This window comes from Phacochoerus africanus, chromosome 4 (assembly GCF_016906955.1).
Source record: "Phacochoerus africanus isolate WHEZ1 chromosome 4, ROS_Pafr_v1, whole genome shotgun sequence".
Lineage (NCBI taxonomy): Eukaryota > Metazoa > Chordata > Mammalia > Artiodactyla > Suidae > Phacochoerus > Phacochoerus africanus.
Window position 1 is genome coordinate 35100031 of NC_062547.1, and position 24533 is coordinate 35124563.

General features: G+C 36.0%; 1 protein-coding gene across 2 annotated transcripts in view; it reads right to left on the minus strand.

Annotated features, from left to right (window-relative positions):
• ANO3 (anoctamin 3) overlaps positions 1–24533 on the minus strand; it is a 209754-nt gene that overhangs the window by 6069 nt on the left and 179152 nt on the right. For both annotated transcript variants that reach the window (XM_047776120.1, XM_047776121.1), the window contains 7 exons: positions 24187–24244; positions 16812–16909; positions 13556–13689; positions 12523–12675; positions 8736–8883; positions 4014–4094; positions 3589–3694 (listed from right to left, as the gene is read on the minus strand). In XM_047776120.1, coding sequence (XP_047632076.1) covers positions 3589–3694; positions 4014–4094; positions 8736–8883; positions 12523–12675; positions 13556–13689; positions 16812–16909; positions 24187–24244 — 778 coding nt within the window. The remainder of the gene's footprint in view (positions 1–3588; positions 3695–4013; positions 4095–8735; positions 8884–12522; positions 12676–13555; positions 13690–16811; positions 16910–24186; positions 24245–24533) is intronic.

Here is a 24533-nt window from a genome sequence, read left to right on the forward strand (position 1 = left end):
ATGAAGAATATGTCTTTTAATTTCTCAGAAAAGAAAAGAAAAACAGTCTTGATTGATAGAGTTAGGATGATCTAAAGAGAGAACCCATTCACCTAAAGGACATTGCAATAATAGTCTCTATGTGAAAAGAAGAACGTAAGACACTTTCAACCAGGCTTGCTAGATGTGTCCCAGCAAACTGCACTGCACAGTAGATCATAGAAAAGCAGGCCATGTTTTTCCATAGGGAAGCAGATCAAGAATTTCTTTCCTGACCAAATATTTGATACTCACAGAAATATCCAAAAATGTAACTCAAAAGCATAGAAATAAAAATTAAAAACATTTGGTATAATTGAAATTAGTAAGAAAGAACATACTCCAAGTCCTATAGGATGGTGATAAATGAACCTATAAACTGATTCACATAGAAAGTTTGATAGGCAAAGATGGCTTCACACTAAAAAGAAAATCTATAATTTTTAAAAGAAGCTAAATTTTAACATTCATTTATCAAGAAGTTCTCATAACCAGTAACAGATGACAATTTTCTAAAACTGATAGTGTTTACCTTAAAAAGCCTACAGCAGATATAATACTCAAAGAAAAAAATCTTAAGTATTGCCATTGAAGTTGGAAATAAGACACAGTCGCTCACACTGCTGCTATTCAACAAAATATTGAAATTTCCAGCAACACAGTAAGGCACCAAAAGAGATGAGACATAAACCTTGTATGTGAACATGCAAAACTGTTGTTATTTGCAACTGGTATTATCATTTGAAAAGACAATCCAACAGATTTAACAGACAGAATATTAGTACTGGTTAAGAGACTTAAACAAGGAGGTATGCTCATCTTAGAAAGACTATCAGCATTCTAGTGAAAATCAAGCAAATCACATAATGAAGGATAAGATAGTATTCATAACAGCAACCAAAAAAAATCTATAAAGTTTCTAGAAATAAAAAGGGGCAAATAAGAGAATATTTAAAAATCATTTGAATAAATTCCTCATTCATTAACGAAACATCAGTATTTTGTAAATAAGTCAAAAATTGATTTCTATAGATGTTATTCTAACCACAACCCTTGCTTGATATTTGGGGGAACCTGAAATGTGGCTTCTAAAATTTATATGAATGATTAATGACATCCAAATAAGACAATAATTCCAATAATTCCAGCTAAGACATTTTTTAAAAATAATAGCAAGTATGCCAGGGATGTAAAGTCACTGGCTTTATCATTTATGAAGATATGTAGCATTAACTAGCTCCAAAGTGATCCAGGAACCGACAAATGGAGTAAGTCAGGATCCCAAGGCAGAGATACGCCCATGAATATAGAGGAACTTGGAATATTATAAAGATGGAGCTACAAATCAGTGGGTAAATACCATTATTTATTTAGTAAACAGTAGTTCAAAAATTATTTCACTATATGGAGAGTAAAAGAGTGCGCTTTTTCCTCAGATGCAATAAAAACTACAGATATCTTAAAGATGTGTAAGTAAGACTATAAAGTTAATAGCAAAAATTGTAGTCAAGTTATCTTTTTAAACTGGAGAAAAGGAAAATTTCCTAAGTAAACACTGCAAAATAAGCACAAACCATAAAAGGGAAACAATGATGGACTTGGCCACATCAAAATTAAACACTATCTGTTCATAGATAAAACTAACAGGTTATGAACAAGGAAAAAAATATCTGCTATATTTATAACTGGTGAAGACATATGTAGAATATCTTGAAATTTGGTAACAAATACACTGGAAACCAAAAACAGATTAAATTTATACCTTTACAAAAAAGGAAACCCAAATGGCTTTCTAGTACTAGAAATGATGGTCAGTGTCATTAGTAAACAGATTAAAACAAAAAACCCCACAAAATATGACCTTACTCTTATACAACTTGCAAAATATTAGAAACAAAGACACTATGACAACCTAGTGAAGACCCAAGGGAATTGTGAAGAGCAATCGATTAGTATTACATGAAACTGATTATTCTTACAAACTAGTAATTCCACCCCTGAGCAAAATACTGGTAAAAGTTTACAAGGTAACTTGTTCAAGATTCTTAATGAGAGATTTAGTGAGGTAGAGAGAATTTTTGTAGGTCTAATTACCTATCCTTGGGGAATATGGTGTTTAATTTTTAGGAAATATTATAAATAGACAACAAAATTCTAGATATTATGGATATAAGTCACTCTATTTCTAGAAAAGTACAATGGGTAAGAGATAAAAATGAGTTATTACATAATACTGTTGGAATAATTTTGAAAAAAGAACAATTAAGATAATACTATATGTATATATATACATATATATTTATAAAGAAAAATATATTCAAATAAAGATGTGGAAAATCTTCCACTGAAGAAAAGTGAGTGAATGCTTTTTGAGTAGGTGGGTAATGAGACTAGAGATGGGGAATGAAAAGGGAAAAATAAAGAAGGACTCATGTGGCCTCATGGGTCCATGATGACAGATAGGTTGCTGTTAACTGAGGCATTTGATAAAGTCTCTCCACTTGGGTTCCAAAAGAAGATGAAGAAGAAGGAAAAATTGTACATTTGAACACACACAATAAAAAAAGACTTTTAGGAATCATTACATTGGAAATATGCCTTATAATCTTATGCTACCTATAATGAAGTGGAAAGTCATGCTTTATCAGGAGACATTTTTATATGCCCACAGAGTCACTAAATAATAGAATTTGGTCCTGGACTAAACCTTAGAGGTAAGCACTGCATTTTACAGATGAAGGACACTTCACTGCAAAATTTGAAGTACTTTTTGGAGATCAGTTGAGACGTATAGGTGGTTGAAAAAGACTTTTTCTCTTGATAATTTTGGTCATAGGAAATAGATACATTTAAAGTTTTTCCATAGACCTTAGTGAATAGATATTCAATATATTCAATATATTTCAGACCTTAGTGAATAGATATTCAATATATTCAATATATTTCAGACCTTAGTGAATAGATATTCAATATATTCAATATATTTCAGACTTTAGTGAATAGATATTGAATACATTTCTTCACTGCATCAAGCTGGTTATATTTTAAGCAAGGCAATAATAGTGCAGTTTCTGAAAAATTTCTTTACAGGACTACAATCTTATATTATTGCATGACTCTGAACTTCAAAATCTATGCACTTTTTATAGCAATGTTCTCAGGCATTACTTTATTGAATTATGCAATAGCATTTGTACAAATATGTGTGATCAACTGTAATCACAACTGATTGTTCAGAAAACGTTTCTCCACCTGGATGAACAAAAATGGGTTCTTTCGTTAGATAATGAAAACCATCCTTTTCTTTTAAAAGTTGGTTACTTGCAGGCTCAAAACTAAGTTTCCAGTTCAAGTGCGAGTAGCTTCTTCTATCCTAGAAAAGTACTGGTATCAATACGCTCTAACTTAATTCGGCAGATGCTTTCTTGCACTTGTATCCATGGTTTCACTGGATCCAAATTTTACTCAAGTCCTATTTTGAAAGTCAGTGGGAAACTGACTTCAGAGAGGCAACTAACATATCAGTGGGAGAAGTGTCTCCTTCTAGTAATTTGTCAGCCTGTGGCTAACCTCAAACACGATGATGAAGGCCAGTCTAGCAGCGAGGATATGCCAGTACTGGAGGGTGAACTCATAGGGTTTGGAACTCCAAGGAGGGCCTCTGTAGTCTCGGTACCTAAAATCCACAAAAACAAAGAATTTGAAGAACAGGGACCAAAATGCGGAGGCCCCAAATGCTCTTAATTTGCCAAAACTCCCAAATGACAGTTTGCTCTTAGGTTAGAACATGATGGAAAATGAAAAGTAAAAAAAAAAATGTGTGTGTGACGGCTGGTAAACAGCGGAAACCAAAGGAACACTGTAAATCAACTATACTTTAATAAAAAAATGTTTAAAAATCACAGTTTGAGTGGGCTCATTAACATGTCAAAAGGAGGAGGAGGTAGAATGGTGAAAGTCAAAAGAGAAGGTAACTATAATTTGTAGGTAAGTACCTGCAATAACCAGATTTTCCCACACCAAGCTCACTCAGGTCAAAGAAGGATAGGCTATTGTTGACATATCCTGTTAAACAACTGGGAGAAAAGAAAAGAAAGCATCATGTGACTCAGAGATTCATAAATTTCTAGTCCAATTCCTTCATAATGAGAGGAGTTAATACATGCCATTATTCCTTACATTCTAATTATAAAATCCTAGCAACTCAACTCTCTAATTCTCTTCCCTAATTCCCATTACATCTGTGATTATGCCTTAATGAGACATACTCTTGCCTGCCATTCCCTCCCGATAGCTTCTATCTTGCCCTATCATTTGGCTTATATTTTATTAAGCGTTTACAGTGCACTAGGTATTGTTGTAGTTACTTCCTATGCATTGAAACTGCATAGCTATATTTTTTATAAATATACATACATGTAACTATTTGGATAACTACAATCTAGCAGCTGATTGACAAACATGCTTATTTGTGACTTATTAACTTATTCATTATAAGCTTATTGAGGACTGGATACTTGGTATTCAACATAACATTAATCAAAATGGTCCAAAATTCTCTACTTTGGTGGATAGGTATTAAACTGTGATCAGGGTTAACTTTTTTTTTTTGTCTTTTTGGGGCCATACCTTTGGCATATGGAGGTTCCCAGGCTAGGGGCCCAATCAGAGCTGTAGCCGCTGGCCTACACCACAGTCCCAGCATCGCGGGATCCTTAACCCACTGAGGGAGGAGGCCAGAGATCGAACCCGTGTTCTCATGGATGCTATTAGGGTTGGTTAACCGCATCTGCGACCTACACCAGAGCTCATGGCAACACCAGATCCTTAACCCACTGAGAGAGGAGGCCAGGGATCAAATCGCGTTTCTCATGGATGCTAGTCGGGTTGGTTAACCACTGAGTCACGATGGGAACTCCGAAAGTTAACTTTTATAGTAACTTTAAAACATATATATTATTATCTTCACCGTACAGATTAAAGAACTAAGATTTACAGAGACTAAATAACTTTCTCTAGGCCTATAATTTTCAAAATTGTTAGTCTCAAATACTCTTTACATTTAAAAAATTATTGAGGATCTCAAGGAGCTTTTTGCAGAGATATATCTATTGATATTTACCACATTAGAAACTGAAACAGAAATTTAGAAAATATTTATTTAATTCATTTAGACTATCAAATCTATTCAAATAATATACATAATGCATTTGGAAAAAAGTTATATTGTCCAAAAGGAAAAAATTCAGTGAGAAGAATAACACTGATTTACATGCTTGCAAATCTCTTAATATCTGCCTTGAAGACAGTAGATAGCTTCTGCACTAGCTCTATTGCAATATGTTGTTTTGGCTAAAGGGTAAGTAGAAAATCTGGCCTCATGTAGATAAGTTGTTGATAAAAGGAAGACAATTTTAATATTATTTCAGACAACTGTTGATATTTTTTCTTTGATATTACACCAGATCTCCACCTCTGGTCATAAAGTTTAGCTGTAATGAGGAATCTTACAGGGTCAATGAACCTTCATATGGATTTGCATTAAAATCCATAGGTCCGTCTTAATACTTTGAATTCATCATTTATCCATGTATGATTTTGTAACATCAAGTAGAAGCCATGTGGAGAACATTTATTCCTGAAATATGCAAATCTTACAAATGTTGATATATTTTTACCATAGACTTTAAAAAAGCACAATTGTTAACACCATCACTGATTTTTATCAGAAAAAAGAAAACACTAAGTATTGGGAACCTTTCAAGTTCAAGAGATACTGTCAATCAATTTCCTTAAAATGACAAGCTAGTTTTGTGCATTTTATAAGTGTGTTTGCTAAATACCCAAGTCTGAATACTCACAGTTTGTCTGGCATCATTATTTCATGTTGAAATAAACAGTTGGGTTTGTAACTCTAACAATTGCTCAAACACTCTTCTATGAGACCGCCATCACACTCTAGGATGCAGCAGAAGTGCTTTATGAGCACTTTGCATTTTGTCGCATAAAATATTGAAAAGAAATTTATCCAAGGGTGGAGATTTGAGAAAATTAATAATTATTACTGCTTCATCAAGGACATTCTGAAATTTCCTTCTGGCATTTTAAAAATGGTGATTGATTGCATAGTGGTGAGAAATACAACCATTACTAGTACTTTTTGGTGCTACTCTCTTGAGTAATACAAAGCCATCAGAAAATTTTGGAGTTCCTGTTGCAGCTCAGTGGGTTAAGAATCTGACTAGTGTCCAGGTTTGATCCCTGGTCTTCCCCAGTGGGCTCAGGTCTGGTGTTGCTGTTTGATCCCTGGTCTTCCCCAGTGGGCTCAGATCTGGTGTTGCTGTGGCTGTGATGTAGGCTCCAACTCAATATGGAACTTCCATATGCCATGGGTACAGCCCTAAATAAACACACACACACACACACAAAGAAAATTTTATCCACCGCTGTCTTTGTACCATCTGTGAAAATGTAATATGATGCACGAGGCAAATATTATCTTAGTATTATTAAACAGTATCCACATCATGGATCCTGAAGGAGATGTGTAGGCCACATATTGAGAACCACTGCCTGGAACACAAAGTTTCAGAGCTTGGATTTAAGTGTCCATCTATTTTATTCTAAGTCCCCACTTTTTAATTACAGAGCCACACTTACTTCACTCCCACCCTTGTCCATCATGAGCCTCATACTTTATTATTTCAGCTGCTCTCTTGCCAATATCCTCTCCATTGCTGCCTTGTCCTTTTCCCACTTTGCTCTGAAAATTCCCAATGTGAATGCATTTATTTCAATTTAGCTGCTAAGCATACCTGGAGAAGATGAACTACCAGGAAGTCTCTATGAATGTGTGGTTTCAACCTCACAAAAGTCCCCCACATCTCTTCTCGAAATGGTTCTACATCCCTAGTCACTGCTTATGGAGGACTCAAGCATTATCTATGTTAAAGTGAGACCTAGAGTGTAAACAGAGCAGATCCCCTACTCATCTCATTTTCAACTGCCACTAGGTGGCAGTAAAGACATTAACTAATGCTTGCAAGGAAGAAGGCAGGCAAGCGTGCCTACTTATTTTAAACCCTTAAAATTGCTTGTAGACCATTTTGAATTAAGAAAAAAGGGGACTTTCTGTTTCTCCACTATTAATACTAAAACAACTTTCTACTTATTTAATGTTTTGCAGTTCATAAAATGTTACCTCAGGCACCATTTCTTATGCGCCCATATTGATGATGTGCTTTTTAGTAGAAAGCAAAGTTAGCACTTAAATCTAGGGTGTTTGACTTCAAGTTAAAATTTTTGACAAGCCTCCAAAATATAAAATAAAATTTTATGGCTTTATTGCCTATCTTTGGAATATTGAAAATTTGTTTGTGTCAGAAAGGCACTTCAGTGGTCTGAGATATCAGTTCATCAGCAGAATTAAGGGCAGATTTCACCCTAAACCAGGGCTCAGCCTGTCGGGGCACATGTCCTGCATCTCGATAAGATGCATGCCTAAAGCTGCTGCTGAAGGAAGGGTGAGAAACAGCTTCTCCTGTCACAACTTTACCTCTAATCACTGCTTCCACACCTAAGGCTAACCTACAGCTAAAATCTCCAGTTTCTCTCTCTGTCCCCAGGGCCAGTGCTCCCTTGCACTCTCCCTTAATACAAGCTTTCAAGAAAAAAAAAGTTCTGAAAAATGCATAGCACCTAAAACAATGTTCCAAACTGGGTCATTTTGTCCCCCTGGTGACATTTGGTGACATGGGGAGACATTTGTGGTTGTCACAACTTGGAGGGCAGGGAGGTTGCTCTTGATATCCACTGGGTAGAGGCCAAGGTTGCTGCTAAATATCTTACAATGCACAGGAGACCCACTTCCCCTCAAACACAGTATTATATCCTCTAAAATGTTAATAGTGCAGAGGTTGAAAAATCCTGTTTTAAAGTGTTAATTTAAATTTTAACAAAAAAGCAAAAGGAGATGAGTCGAGAGTAATATTTTCTGCATGCTTAAAATTTCTGGCTGCAAATTCCTTTAGAAAAATCTCTAGTTATGTAGGTGACAGTTTCTTCATTTTTTCCCCCACCCGCACCCCGGGCTCTGTAGAGCTGCATCTGCGGCATATGCAAGTTCCCAGGCTGGGGGTCGAACTGGAGCTACAGATGCCTGCTTACCCCACCAGTCACAGCAACTTGGGATCCAAGCCATGTTTACAGCCCACACCACAGCTCACAGCAATGCTGCTGGATCCCATTGAGTGAGGCCAGGGATCAAGGCCACATCCTCATGCATACTAGTCAGGTTGGTAACCTGATGAGCTACAACGGGAATTCTGAGTTTCTTCATATTCTGTATCTCCCCACAAACTAGCTTAATTCCCTTCAGCAATTTGATTAACCAGTATGGACTTTGATTTCCCCATCTATATAGCCAGAAGATTACAATGGATGATTTCTAAGGTCTCTTCCAGTTCTAAATTTGACCTCTAAATACATTATAACGTTTTTAACATTTTGATACCAATGATGCATTTACACATAAAAACAGACTCTAAAATTATTTGCTGTAAGAAACACTGTTGCCCCTTTGAATCCTGCTTGATTTCATCTAATAAACACATTACAAATTCAATGATCAGAACATCACCCTTAATGATCACAGGAAAAATTTCCCAATAAATTCTCATTTTAATTACCAACATAAAGCGTGTAGATTTCAAATTTACCTTTCACGATATTCAAAATGATTTGCACAAGGGCCATATTTGTATTCATAGACAAAACGTGGAATGTAATCAGATGTAATAGCAATTACAAACGCATTGGTGATCACGGCCAATATACCAATTCCTTCAAGAATTCCATACCAGATACCTAGTAAGAGAAAGATTAAAGATAGTGAATAAAAAGGAAAAAATTAGAACAGTTAAGTCAATCTTAATTTGGAAATAATATTTTAGTTATGTTGGAACCACAGCTCTGTCCATTATTACCTTTCTTAGGGTGGCATATATCTCGGTACAGATATTACAGCTATTGAATAATTTTCCACAGAGGAGAGGTAGACCTCATCTAAACAGATCTGAAAATTAAAATATCATTGGGAACTGGTTCACGTCTGTAACAGTGAGATAAGTATGGCACAGTTGCTTAAGATTCTTCAAAACATGTGCATAGAGCTTGCTGGGGTACTGAAAACAACAAAAATCAAGTTCTACATCACTGTGTGAACCCAGAAATATCTGTATTCATTCTGGGGGTTGCCTCTGTTTTGTCGAATGCCTTTTTAAAGTAAAAACATGAAAAGGTAAAACTAGTTTAATGTCAAGACCTGGAAGTCACTAGCTGACATTTTCTACTTCTCAAGAGCCCCATCTGGCATCACAGAGATGCACAGAAAAGCTTTTGAAATTGTATATAGTATCAAGAGACTACTGATTATGCTCAAAACTGATGTTTCAAATAGGATTAACGTTATCATTAAAAAATACTATTATGAAAAAATAAGTCCTAGAAAGAAATACTCCAAAATGCTAAAAGTGATTAGATGGCAACTTTTTCCACCTTCCCCTCAACCTCTGTTTCTCGAGATCTTTATAATGTGGCTACACTGAGCTGTCAGGAAAAATGATGTTAACATTTACCTGGTTGAGGGAATCAAAAGGCAAGAAATCAGAATTAAAAAAAAAAACAATAATTGAATGCATCAATATTAACACTTATTTTTATAAAAGCAACCATATTCAGTCAAAAGAAAACAATAGCCAGGGAGAAAATATATGCTTCACAAAAATAGACAAAGGATTATTATTGCTAACATACAAAAATATCCTAAAATTTTAATAAGTTAGAATACATAAGAGAAAAATGGGCAAAGAATACAAATAGGCAATTTGCTATGGAAATACAAAAAATAATGAATATGTTAAATAGTTTTCAATCACTAATATTCAGGAACATGTCTTTCCAAAAATAAGACTTTTTTAATCCATCAAATTGTTGAAGATTTGAAAGCCTTGTACCATCCAGTGCTATTTAGAATTGTGGAAATAGAAACTCTTTTACATAGTTGTTTAAAGTATGATTTGTTACAATATTTGTCATAATTAATCCAATATCATTTGAAATTAAAATCTGAATACATTTTAATTCAGTAGGCCTACTTTTTGTGATCTATACTATAAATACACTGTACACATACGTATACAGGTATATGATATATAATATGTAAAATTTCTGTATCTATATTTGCATGTGTATCTATCTATAGTTATATTTATGTATGTTTATCCTTGTAGTGGGGAAATTGAGTATATGACTATAAAATTTATGTCACATTCATATTATGAATATTACTACTCTATGAACATTAAACTAGACCATTATGTTTTGAGCTGGAGGATACTCATGAAGGAAAAAAGGGGCAGAACACTATATACGTGCATATTTTTTCTTTGTATACTTGCATGAGGAAGAAAAACACTGACAAAGGATACATGCCTAATAGGTATTACTGATTCCCTGAGGTAGAAGAGAAGGTAAAGTAGGGAGAAGAAGGATATTAATTGTTTTTATGTCTTTGTGTTGATGGGATTGAGCAAGACAATCTAGAAAAATTTTTAAAAATTATAATCAATGCACTGGGAGATGGAATAAATACTAAAGCTAGAATGAGAGTTTTATTTCTACTTCTTTGACTTCTAGATTTTATTTAATGTGCTTATATAAATAATGAAATAATAAATATATCCAAATTAAATAACATGAATAACTTTATTTGCTTCAAAAAATGGAAACTCAAATTGAACAGCATTAAATCTCTACATATTGTATATTTTAAATAGACTTTGGCGGTTGTAAAATACATAAATGAGTAAAATTAACTCAAATGATAATGTTGTAATATTAGCCAGAAAATTCCTCAAAAAAAGGGGAAAGGTCTATATTTGCATTCCCATATACTTAAACTTTTTACTACAAAACTATGTTTTTTTTAAAACAATGTGCCAAGAATAGTCGGGTTACTATGGCAACGAAGATTCCAGAGATATATGTAAGTTTCTGTAGAATTTAGTATAACAGAGATAATCCAAATAGGTTAAAAAATGGATTATTTAATAAGTGTTCTTTGGAAAATTGGCTATTCATTAGGAAAAAAGCTAAATCTCAACTTCAATTCCTTTATTTTTTATTTATTTTTTTAATTTTTTTTTGTCTTTTTGCTATTTCTTTGGGCCGCTCCCGTGGCATATGGAGGTTCCCAGGCTAGGGGTCGAATCGGAGCTGTAGCCACTGGCCTACACCAAAGCCACAGCAACGCGGGATCCGAGTCGCATCTGCAACCTACACCACAGCTCAGGGCAACTCCGGATCCTTAACCCACTGAGCAAGGGAAGGGACTGAACCCGCAACCTCATGGTTCCTAGTTGGATTCATTAACCACTGCGCCACGACGGGAACTCCTCAATTCCTTTATTAACAACAAATTCCAGATAGTTAAATAAGATCAGAAAATGCCAACAAACAAATGGAAATAACACATATACATCTAAAACACAAAATTACAATTAAGACAGTGGGTTAAAAGTCATTAGTTCTAAAGGAGCTTTTTAAGAATTCCATAAATAATAACAACTATAAGAGAGATATATCAATTTGATTACATATACCTTCTTAAACCTTGTTCATAATAAAGTGAAAAATTAAAAACCAGTATTTAAAAATGTTTGTAACATGTGTATTAAAGGCTAATAGTCCCAATTTGGAGAGAAAAATTACCAAATCAGATATAATGGCCAAAAGGCAAAAGAAAAATTAATAAAGAAAAAAATACAAATACATTTAATCTCATAGTTATAAAAATACAAGTAAATACAAAAATATCTTTCCCCCCCTCAGATTGTCAAAAATGGAATAATAATAAAAAATATTAAAACCCCTATTACTCCTTGAGTTGACGAGGAAATTGGGAAATGGATATTTATTCACTTAAGGTGGGAGTATAATCTGAGAAATTATTTCTGGACAACATTTTGACAAATTATGTTTTAAAGTTTTAAATGTACATGCTGATATAGGATTTCCATTTTAGGATTTTATCCTGAGGAAATAATCAGACAAAGTATGTATACAGATGTTCACCTTAGTGTGGCTTATAATGGCCAAGAACTGAAGTAATCTAAACATCTCCAATTAAGGGACTGATTAAAAAAAAAAAGGTCATACAATGTATAACAGAAATGTGTGCAGCAATTATAAAGAATGAGGCAGAGCTATGTTTATTAATATGGAAAAATATATGAGATTCTTTTCAGTTACAAACAAATTTATGAAACAGTATATTTAGTATGAACTTTCAACTAAATTAGTATTCATTTCATTCTTTTGTTAATGAAAACAATTTTGTTATGGTTGGAAGGGAGTTCCAGCAATAGAAATCCACATGGTGCTATGTAAGATCAAGCCATCTCTTGGTTTTAGCAATGCAAAAACCCTTTGGTTCCTAAATCTTACCTATGTCAGTTGCTCTGGCTGGCAAAGGCCTCCGCCACTGGGTAACAAATTTGTATGCATCCAGCCTGATTTCAATGATATTGTTTAACAGAGCCAAAAGAGGGGCCAGAGGAAAAGCCGCCACAAAGATGGTGGTAAAACCAAACTGCAAAACTATAAAGGAGAGGGAGAGGGTTAGAAGAATCAGTAATATACACAGTATCATTTATTGAGTACTTTCTTTGTGCCATATTAGGCGTCTTTATATAGACAGCCTTGAATCCTTTCAACATCCCAACAAGGTAAGTGTGCTTATCCCATTTTACAGTTTGAGAGGACTGTAGCTCATACACGTTAGGTAAACTCGCTAAATGGCATTTCACTAAAAAATGTTCAAGCCTGCATTCAAACTCAGACCTCAGTAGTCTGAAAGTCTGTGAGCATTTCACCTGCATGAGGTGTAGCATAAAGAAAAAGTCAAAGAAATGGACTTGAATAATGCTTAGCTCTAGAGGGGAACCAAGAGGCCTAACCTTGTCTTCTGCTTCTATAGATGAGAAAACTGAGGGCCAGAATAAAAAAACTAAAAACAAATGTCAAAACAACATGCAATGCCCTTAATAGGTAGAATGGGAATCCTTATTTTCATAATATAAATAAGTAAGCTTCTTGAAGAAGCCAAGTCTCAGACTGGGTCTGTGCAAAGGTTTATTGTGAGAAAGAACTATTGCTTTATTTGAGTGGGATTATATATTTCTTAACAGAGCAATGGGTTCTGCTTTGTTTTGTTCCTTAAAAATGTTTGCTTGAAAATTAGGTGCTTTCATTTTGGTCACATGTTGTGGCTAATAGGACAACATATGTGAGCCTTGCAAGGACACTGCTTGAATATCTTCTCTAGCTCTGCTGAGATGAAGGTACAGATGTGTTTTAGAATGCTTGGGGTTGGAAAGGAGAGAACTGGTTTTGTCTCTTGAACCAAAGCCTGTGTGAAGTAGAAAAAAAAAAAAGCATCAAGAAAGTCAAATAGCTCAGCAAAAGGTTCTTTCCTTACCCATTTCTAAGTACTCATCCATGAGTCCGTGAATATTCATGGGCTGCAGATTCCAATCATTTTCCCACTGAGGTATTGAAGCATCTTGTATTCCCCGTTTGATTTTATGTCGTGACCACCAATTCTGGATCAACCTACACCGCAGAGCAAACAAAGGGCTTTGGAGCTCTTATTTGAGCATCTGGTAAACAATTCATAGCCCCAAATTACCTCTAAGATGAAATGAAGTATTAAGAGAAGAGAAACATCAACTCCACTTAGCATGCCTGGGAACCGTTGGTTTTAGATGGTCTCAACTTTAAATTTAGCAAGGAAAAAGAGGCCTCAGACTTCCTAGACCCTAAAACATCTACATATTCATCAAGGAGTTGCTCCTCCCATGCACTAGGCACATCCTGATATTGATTAGACAGATACTTATTTCTATGATCCCTTCTCTTACCCCACCTATTCTACGGAAATACTCAAACTTTTACCTATTGTGCCTATTGTGATTGGATCTGAGCCCTTCCTGCCCAGTATGGGCTGTGCTCTCTGAACATGAGTGAAATCACATCTCACATTAGATAACTAAGCCCAACTTAGAGTTTCAAGAGATGTAGTGTCTAGTCCGCACCCTACAATGCATTAGATTTTAGCAAGTCACTTCACTTATCTGAGTTTTTAAAACATAGAGGGTTCAAGTGATTACATCCTGCTCCTATTATGAACAATAATTTACAGGCAATGAATCTGTGTCTCAGTCCATTTATTATACTTGAAAATGAAGTAATAATACTTATTCCCCAGCCCTGGGGCAATCTTAAAATTACATGTCTCAGAAATAATCTGGTATGTATGTATTGTAGACTTCTGGGTAATGAATTATTTTAAGAGTTAGATGGAAATTATTTCTAGCATGAAGTGAATCTCACAGGACTCAGTGAACAGTACCCAACTCTCAGTTTTAATTAACATGAACCTGGAGGCTTCAGTGGAGGTTGGAAGAAGCATCATAACTAGATCAAAACATGAGGCAGTGCTTTAATGAGTGTTGCATGGAGGCTGCCTCTGGAGCCTCTCAAAGATGAAAAAGAAGGTTGGGGTTAGAAGGTCAGCTTGCTTCTATTTTATTTATTTCAGTCTGCTAAAGATTTTACTTGAAGGAAAAGAATTGTGGTTTAAAAGTTTCAAAATAATTGCTTTGGGGACTGGTTTACTCCTGCAAGATTTTTTTCAGCAGGGCCTTTTGTTCAACTGCTGGAAAAATCCCAACAGGAAGTCATCTGCCACATCCCTTGGGGTTTGATATACAAAATCCAAGGTGACCATGTGGGCAAGGCCATGGTGAAAATGTGCTGTCTACAGTGCATGGTATGTATAGAAGTACATGAATAATGATAACGATAAGTCTCTTTCTTAATATTATCATGTCTACTACACCCTCTTGATTATGCTAATGAAGTACCCACAGCATGTTAAAGCACAGCATATTAGGATATGTGCTAGACACTTGGTACTTAGTTTCCTCAGATATTTTCAAATTATGTTCCTCAACCTGCATGTTTTAAAGAGGTGAGCCAAGGATAGGAAAGGATACAAAGAATGGACTGGGCTTCCCAATCCTCCATCAGTATTCTCTCTTCATATGGGAGAGATTTAAACTGTTCTGAATATGGAGGATTTATATATACATCTCTTCACAAAAAACTTCTGCCATTTATTGATGAAGCTAAATATCATTGGGTCATCTCATTTAAGTTTCATAAATCCCTTATTTTACAAACAAAAAAAAATAACGTCTCAGAGAGGTTAAGAAAGTTATAAGCAAGAGGTAGAGAAGAAAGTTGAACAAAGTCTTAGTAATTTTATAGTCCAGTGATCTAAGACTGACTATAATTTATTTAAAACAATATTTTATGGCAGATTTCAGAGTTAATTTCACCTCTTCCACCCCCAGGTCTCTGCTCGGGGATGGCATGATAGTATTTATGGGACAATGAGTAGAAAGAGTCACGGTGCAATTTGATGACTAAGCCTGAGCTATTTATACCATCAATCAACTAACCAGTTTTTTCCCCCCATAGTAAGGAAATTCCTCAAAATTATCATGTTTTTAACTTCATTAGGCCTCAAAGCTTCCATACTACATTGTTTTATTTTATTTATTTTTTAAAATATTCACAAAATATATATTTGACTTTTTTTCTGGAACATACAAAGAAATCTTACAAGTCAATAATAATACACAATTTTTTTAAATGGTTAAGGACTGGAATATATATACTTCTCAAAGGAAGGTATACAAATGATTTATAATCACATGAAAAGATGTTCAATATCATTAGAGAAATGTATATTAAAACCACAGTGAAATACAATTACACAAACAGTAGAATTGCTAAAATGAAAACAACTGACAACTCCAAATGTTGGAAGAATGTGGAGCAAATGAAAATCTCATATGTTGTTAGTGGAAATATGAAATCACTTTGGAAGAGGATTTGGGGATTTCTTAAAAAATTAAGCAAACATCAACTATAAGACTCAGCAATTCTCTTCCTAAATATTTACTAAATACAAATGAAATCATAACCATATTGCTTTAAATACACTGTATTTCACTCAATTATGAAGGATAATAGGTTTTAATAGATGAAAATGTGGACAGTCAGGGTCCTTCTATGTCAGCATTTCACACAGTTAAAATTTATCTATATGGACAAAATAGGATGCACTGTTTTAATGTCATGACAGAAATTCTGTCTAAAGGGTTTTATTGTTATTGCTGTTGTAACAAATGGCACAAAACCTGCCCATCCAGGATTTTAACTTTATATTTTTTGGGGGGAGGGAGGTGGAAGTGGAGGTTCTGTTTATTAAATAACAGCAATAACAACCTTGCTGTTTTGGTAGCCAAAAGAAACTAGCAAGTTATTTTGTCCTCAAGAACCTATACTGTCAATAATGTTTTAAGAACACCAACAAGTGCCTTAAGATGTTGAACAGTAGAAGTTATTCTATATCCATTATTTCCTTTAATCCTTACAACTGTTCTTGAGGTAGATAAAGTTGCTGAGCCTCTCTTACAGGTTTGAAAACTGAGGAACAGAAAGGTTGGTTGACTTACACACGGCCACACATCTAGTGAGGAGCAGAGTGGGAACTGAACCATCATCTGTCTGATTACCAAGTCCCAGTTCTTAAGAATGAGCCATGCTGCCTCTATCTTTCTTTGTAACTCTAGAGAAGGCCAGTTTAAAAATTAAGTACTCACGGGTATCCCAGTTCCATGAAATTGTTCCATATTTGCTTCAAAAACATGATAACTCCCATCTGGAGACAGAGGTCTATCAAACAGCCACTAGGATGACACTGAAACAGAACAAGGGCAATAATGGTCTTGCTCTTCTCAGTTTCCCTAAACACCCTTGCCTTCAAATCATAGAGCAATTGAAAGTCACCTCGGATCAATGTATAAAGAAAATAAAAATAAGGAAGAAATAGCATGTGTGAGGATACTTGATAGGGCAGTTTTTAGTAATCCTATTGGAATATTGAACAAAATGATAAGAGCAATAACAACAACTAACTTTTTTTTTTTGTCTTTTTGCTATTTCTTTGGGCCGCTCCCTCGGCATATGGGGCATATGGAGGTTCCCAGGCTAGGGGTCGAATCGGAGCTGTAGCCCCTAGCCTACGCGAGAGCCACAGCAACGCGGGATCCGAGCCGCATCTGCAACCTACACCACAGCTCACGGCAATGCCGGATCCTTAACCCACTGAGCAAGGCCAGGGACCAAACCCGCAACCTCACGGTTGCTAGTTGGATTCATTAACCATTGTGCCACGACGGGAACTCCATCAACAACTAACTTTTAATGAGCACTTACTACTGCCAAACTCTGTGCTAGTCACGATTACATTTAATGAATGCTCTGGAATACTATATATCTATTAATAATCAGCTAAAAAATATTTAATTCTATGACAAATGTTTATATTTTTTCATAAAATTTACCCACATTTAAAATGTACAGTTTGATAAGGTTTTTAAAAATTTTCTTAACTATAGTTGATTTGCAATGTTCTGTCAGTTCTGCTGTAGAGCAAAGTAACCCAGTGATACATATATATGCATTCTTTTTTTCACATTATCCTCCATCATGTTACATCACAATGATCATATATGGTTCCTTGGGCTATACAGCATAATCTCATTGCTTATTCATTCCAAATACAATAGTTTGCATCTACTAACCCCAAACTCCCAGTCTCTCCCACTCGCTCCCCCTCCCCTTCTGCAAGCACACGTCTGGTCTGTTCTCCATGTTCATGAGTTTGTTTCTTTTCTATAGATACATTCATTTGTTCTACATATTAGATTCCAGATATGTGACAGCATATGTTTATATTTTTTTAAATAAGTTTTTTCTTTATCTCAAACTAATTTTAAATTTGTAGAAAATTTGCAAAGATAGTACAGAGAGTGCCCATGCACCCCTCCCCCAGTTCCCTTCACTGACCCTTATGTTACCAAGGTATATTGTCAAAGCTAAGAAGTCAACATGACTACCTTGTGATTAACTAAGCTCATATCCTTAACAATTTTGAGTACTGCTGGACAAGCATGCTGTTGTAATTCCCCTAGTCTTGGTTTGTCTGATGTTTTCACATGTTTAGAGTGGGGTTATGGGCTTTGGGATAAAGGCAGAGCACAGAGGTGAAGTGCCATTTTCACCACAGCCCATCAGGGCTACATGATACCCGCTGACAGCACTAATGATGTGAATTTTTACCACCTTGTTAATATAGTGTTTACCAGGTGTTTCTACTGCACAGTTACTCATTTTCCCCTTTCTCTATTTTATTTTATTTATTTATTTTTGTTTTGTTTTGTTTTTTAGGGCCACACCCATGGCATATGGAGGTTCTCATGCTAGGGGTCAAATCAGAGCTACAGCTACCAGCCTATACCACAGTTCACAGCAACACCAGATCCTTAACCCACTGAGTGAGGCCAGGGATCAAACCCGCTATCTCGTGGTTCCTAGTTGGATTAGTTTCTGCTGTGCCACAACAGGAACTCCCCCTTTCTCTCTGTTTGATTCTTTAGAAGTCGCTCACCAGGTCTAGCCTGCTCTCACGATGGGGGGAATGTCTGTCTCCTGGAGAGGAAGAATCTACATATATTATAATGTATTTTAGGTGATAAAAGTATGCCACAAATTAGTTTGTCAGTATGATCCCAATTTTGCCTTTTCTGTATTCCTTTACTTTTTTTAGATGTTCAGTAAAAGTTAGCATGAGAAACCCACACAAACAAAAATGCAGTTACAAAGAAAACTGCAATCAATATGTTTTGCTTGAAAACTTTGCACTATAGAGGATATTTGGGTAGGAAAGCGTGGGTTTTTTTCTTTGGAAATGGGTTCATGTCCTGCTTGCAAGGATGATGGTCTCTATAGCTTTGATCTACAGTTTCTATTTCGATCAAATCAGTACCAGTGGGATTTCAAAGAGAACAAAAAATTAGGACACAAAGAGCCTGCTTTTCTGGTTCCAGCCCAGTAATTTAAAACTCCCAAATCTGAGTCAGAGACAGAGTTTGCCAGTAGTAATTTTTATTGTGTGGAGAAGTTTTAATTCTTTCATCCAGGAATGCTCCTTCTTTCTAGGATGAATTTAGGACCCCCTGAACTCTGCCACATACATACCGTAAGTGGATGTGGTAGAATATCTGAGGCAGAATAATTACTAAGTTACAGAGGCAGATAACAGCTCATAGCTGCAGGCTAAAACTCTTCATTTTTGTAGAGAGACTCAGAGAGGCAAATTAAGTTGTCCAAGGTCATGCAGTCCTAACTGGTGATATGGGAATGAAAGCCTTGGTCTCCTGTACCCTAACCCACTGCTCTTTTACATAATGCTAAAGATGAATTCTATTTACCAAATGTGTTTGTTATCTTAAAGGACCGTCTTAGCAAAGCATATTATTATGTGGGAAGGGAAAAAGAAGCCCATCACAGAACCACAGGACTGGAGAGCTCTCCACAATGCAGGCCAAAGAGAGGAGGCTGGACGACAGGCCATTTATAATTGTTGAAATTAAGCCTTGATGGCTTTGTGATTTACAGGGCAGAGATGGGGATCCACCAGTTTTGGTGGGCCTGCCTCCTCACATAATGATTCCCTTAAGCTAAATCTAGTCTTTCAATACACCAATATTTCTTGGTTAAGAAGTCTACATTTGAATGAGTAAAGGGAGTGGATGAGTATGCAGGAGACCCAGGCTCACATGCCCACTGCACCACTCAAACTCATACAACCATGGACAACCCAGGCTGGGTACCTTCAGGTACTTTTCTCATTTGCTCCTCATGAGAGAGCCTGGAAAGATGGGTATTGAAATCTCTGTTTTATAGATGATGAAGCTAAGTGGCAGAGAGTATTATCAGACACCAACACCCTTAGTCCTTTCACTTCATTCACTCTGGTAGGTTTACTCTCAATTCAAGTTACCTGCAGGAGCCAGTGATCATTCAGCAATCTCATATCAAAATCAATTTCTATTAAGTTCTCCACTGTGTCAACATGCTACTCCAGTGGTGGCTGGAAAGAGCAGGGATCAAAGCATAGATTCTAGACTGCCTGAATCAAATTGATGACTTCATCAATTTATAAGTATGTTTCTATAGTTGTAGACAAATTTTAGAACTTCTCTAAGCTTCTGTTTCCTGTAATAATAGAATTTTGTGAGGATTACATATATTAATTTATGTAGAACGCTTAGAACCAACTGTTGGAATGTGCTGGCATACAGTAAGTACTCACTGAATAGTAGCTATTATTAATATTTTTAGATAGATTTACATAAGAGGGAAGTCTAGTATAGCCAGTTCATATACTCTAAATAAAATAGTACTTTTTTCTTTCTGTATAATGGCTACCACTACTTATGGCAGGGACCTTACAGGCATGATCCAATTTAATCTACCTATCACCAATGCTACTGAGATAGCTATTCCTTTTTTGCTTTTTCCTTTTATGGCTGAACCTGCAGCATATGGAAGTTCCTGGGCCAGGGGTGGAATCAAAGCTGTAGCTGGGGCCTATGCCACAGACATGGCAACACTGGATTTGAGCCACATCTGTGACCCATGCCACAGCTTGCAGCAGCTTGAGGCAACACTGGATCCTTAACCCCCATCCTCACAGAGACTACGTTGGGTCCTTAACTTGCTGAGCCACAATGGAAATTACTGAGATGGCTATTCTTATCAAAATTTGCAAAAAAAAAAAATTAAGATTTAGAGATATTAAGATCATGCATTCCAGTGGAGCAAAATTAAAATGTAGAATGTAGACTGTTAGGCTCCAAAGACATATTTATGTTCTCTTCTTCAAGACTATTAATATCATCAAAGAAAGGAAAAGGACTTCTTCATTTATACACCCCATAGTATCCAGAAGAGACATAGGATAGACTATGTCAATAACTGTTTGTTGTATGATTGAATTCACTGGTTCAATATTGACCTTCCATCATGTATAGTTTTTATTTCTACACTTCCAGGATTTCTAAGGTCTACCACAAATCTATATTTTCACTTCACTGATTTTTTTCAAAATAAATAATCCTTTGTTGGAAAATATGGCTATTACTTATGTCATATATGTTGTGAAAAATAGAGGGTGGTTATGGAACATTTTTTGGGATACAACTATTATAATTGTTTCCCTGGGACTCTCCAGGAGGAATCATGGATTCCAATAATTTCACAATTAAGAATAAGAATACTAAATTAAATAAAATTATTGGTGCTAGTGGCTGCTGAGGTGGCATCAATATGCAGCTCTATCTGCCTGTGACCTGTTTCCCCCCAACCCTTGCTCACTCCAGATGAACACCCATGGAAAAAAGTAAGCCTTGCTGCACCTACCCTCTCCGCCCCACACTGCCACCCCCATCACCCAGGTGGGTGGCTGAAAACCTTTTTGCAGATATAGTCATACTTCCGATATATGAAAAAAAACTGCAAGTTTGATTTGGGGACTTCCTGGAGCCTAGGACTATGAAAGGCCTTAGTTTACCTTAGCCTAACAGAACAATACTCAGGTAGCTATAGAGATAGAGCATTGATGTATATTATCTACACTACAGAGAGTTCCTACCACAATTCAGGGACTGTGCTAATTGTGTTATGCAAATTATCTCTTATCTATTAACAGCTTTGCAACCTAAGTATTACTATTGCCAGTTTACAGATGAGAAGACAGATATTCAGAGAGGTTAAATTCAGGGCAAAGAATTAATAAGTAGCAAGATTAACGTTGACTTTTCTATGAGATAAAGCAGATGTTCTCTATGAAATTTGGGCTTTCTCCATTTATTCCAATCTACTTTTAGAAGACTCTAGAGAGACAACATTTTTTTCTTTGGTCTGTTAGGGCCACACCCATGGTATATGGAAGTTCCCAGGTTAGGGATCAAATTGGAGCTGAAGCTGCCAGCCTACACCTAACCACAGCCACAGCAACGCAGGATCCCAGCTGTGTCTGTGACCTACACCACAGCTCATGGCAATGCTAGATCCTTAAACCACTGAGCAAGGCCAGGGATCCGACTGGGTGTCCTCATCAGATTCATTACCACTGAGACAGGACAGTAACTCCAACAACATTAATGAGAGATCTGAGTTTTGGGAGACTTTTTAGATAGAAACTAAAATCTTTACCCTCAGATTTCTTAAGTAATCTTTTCTTGGCCTCACTCTAAATTATGATCTCCTGCTAATGCTGACATATATTAAATTGGAACTTACATTAAAATAATTGAAACAATTTGAATCAAAGAAAAAAAATCTGACACTGAGACTGAACAGAGTCCAGAAATAGACATGATTTCAAGATGTAAAATCTAATAAAACTTCTACTCATTTTTCTGAGTGACAAAATGTATTATTTAGTAAACGTGTGGCTGCCAGTTGGGAGAGGGGATGTCGTGATTGTTCTTTACACCAAAAAAAAAAAAAAAATCCCATTTGGCTAAGATATCAATATTTTTAAAAATAACATTAGTTAAAAATGCAAAGGTGAAATTTAAAATTTCCCAAATGGGAGTTCCCATCGTGGCACAGTGTTTAACGAATCCGACTAGGAACCATGAGGTTGCAGGTTCAGTCCCTTCCCTTGCTCAGTGGGTTAAGGATCTGGCGTTACCGTGAGCTGTGGTGTAGGTTGCAGACGCGGCTCGGATCCCATGTTGCTGCGGTTCTGGTGTAGGCCGGTGGCTACAGCTCCAATTCAACCCCTAGCCTGGGAACCTCCATATGCTGCGGGAGTGGCCCTAGAAAAGGCAAAAAGACAAAAAAAAAAAAATTCCCAAATGAAGAATTAATTTTAAGGTGATGACACAAATTTCCTAACATGTTAACAGCAGTAACTTTTGAATTAGAAAATGCCATATAGTTTTGTAAAAAATATATCAAAACAAAAAAAAATTAAAAGATATATAAGAAAATGGGAGGAGTTTCCATCGTGGCTCAGTGGTTAACAAATCCGACTAGGAACCATGAGGTTCTGGGTTTGATCCCTGGCCTCACTCAGTGGGTTAAGGATCCGGTGTTGCTGTGAGCTGTGGTATAGGTCACAGACACGGCTCAGGTCCTGCACTGCTGTGGCTCTGGCGTAGGCCAGCGGCTCTAACTTCGATTAGACCCCTAGCCTGGGAACCTCCATATGCTGTGGGTGTGGCCCTAGAAAAGACAAAAAAAAGATAAAAAAAAAAGAGAGAGAGAAAATGGAAACATATCTGCAGCACTCCTGAAAGATTAGAGCCTTTTTTAAAAAAATAATTAAACAGAAAAACAGTTTAATGAAAATGAACAGGAATAAAACACACACAGAAATCTGAAATGTCATCAAACATGAAAAATATTCTCTATCTCACTTATAATTAAAGAACTGAAATCAAAAGAAGATATCCCTTTGGGTTATTAAATTGGTAAAAATTTAAATGCTCCTCTTGGTAAAAGTCTGAAGAAGCAGATTCATACACTCTAGGTAGGAGTTGGCATTTGGGAGGAGAGTTTGTCAGTCTTAGCAAAAATATACAATATTCTTACCTTGTAACATACAGATACTATTCCTAGACATTTTGCTTCCATGACATACATACTACAAATCTATAAAGAAATATAAGACTTTGAAGATACACCTTTTTGTTTATAATTTGATATTCAAGCAATATTTCTTTCAGACTAAATTTTCCCTGCTTAAAAGGAAACCAAACATTTTTAAGTTTGGAAACCCATGTAATGAGTAATAATAATTTCCAAGAGAAAAAAAATTTTGAGATTTTTTAAATTTCTGGGCTTTGAAAAGGGAAGAAATGGTTTTGATAGAAGATTTTAAAAAGCTGAGGTCAGGATCTTGGGGGTTAACCTTTAAGTACACTCTCTTTTTTGGAAAGACTTGACTCCTTCATTTCTGAACCCATAGGAAGTTTCCTTTATCAAAAACCTGGCTTTGGCACCCCTGAAATTCCCTGTGGCACCCTTCTTTCTCTCTCTCTCCTGCCCCTCCTCCTCCCACAGTCATTGGCCCATATCCATGCTCATCCCCACACCCACCCTTACAAGATTACTTACTTCCTCCAGTCTCCATCGGTTAAAAAGTTTATTGTATTTTCCTGGGTGGCCTACAAATCTGTAAAAAGCCATTTTAGTTCATTAGCATTTATGTGGGGTGGACTGAAGAACACTTACTAATGCATTACAACAAGTGCACGTGTGGGTAGATATAAATGTTCTTAGAGCAACTTGTCCCCAGACAGTTGACTTAGGCCATGCTTCCACATCAAAGGACCTGACTTAAAAAGGAAAAATGATGTGTGAAGTCAATACCAGTGGGTTGAGAAAGTACAGACCAATCAACCGAGTGAAATTTCCTCCTTTCACCTATGGAGTTTTAATTTATTATTGACCTAGTTAATGAA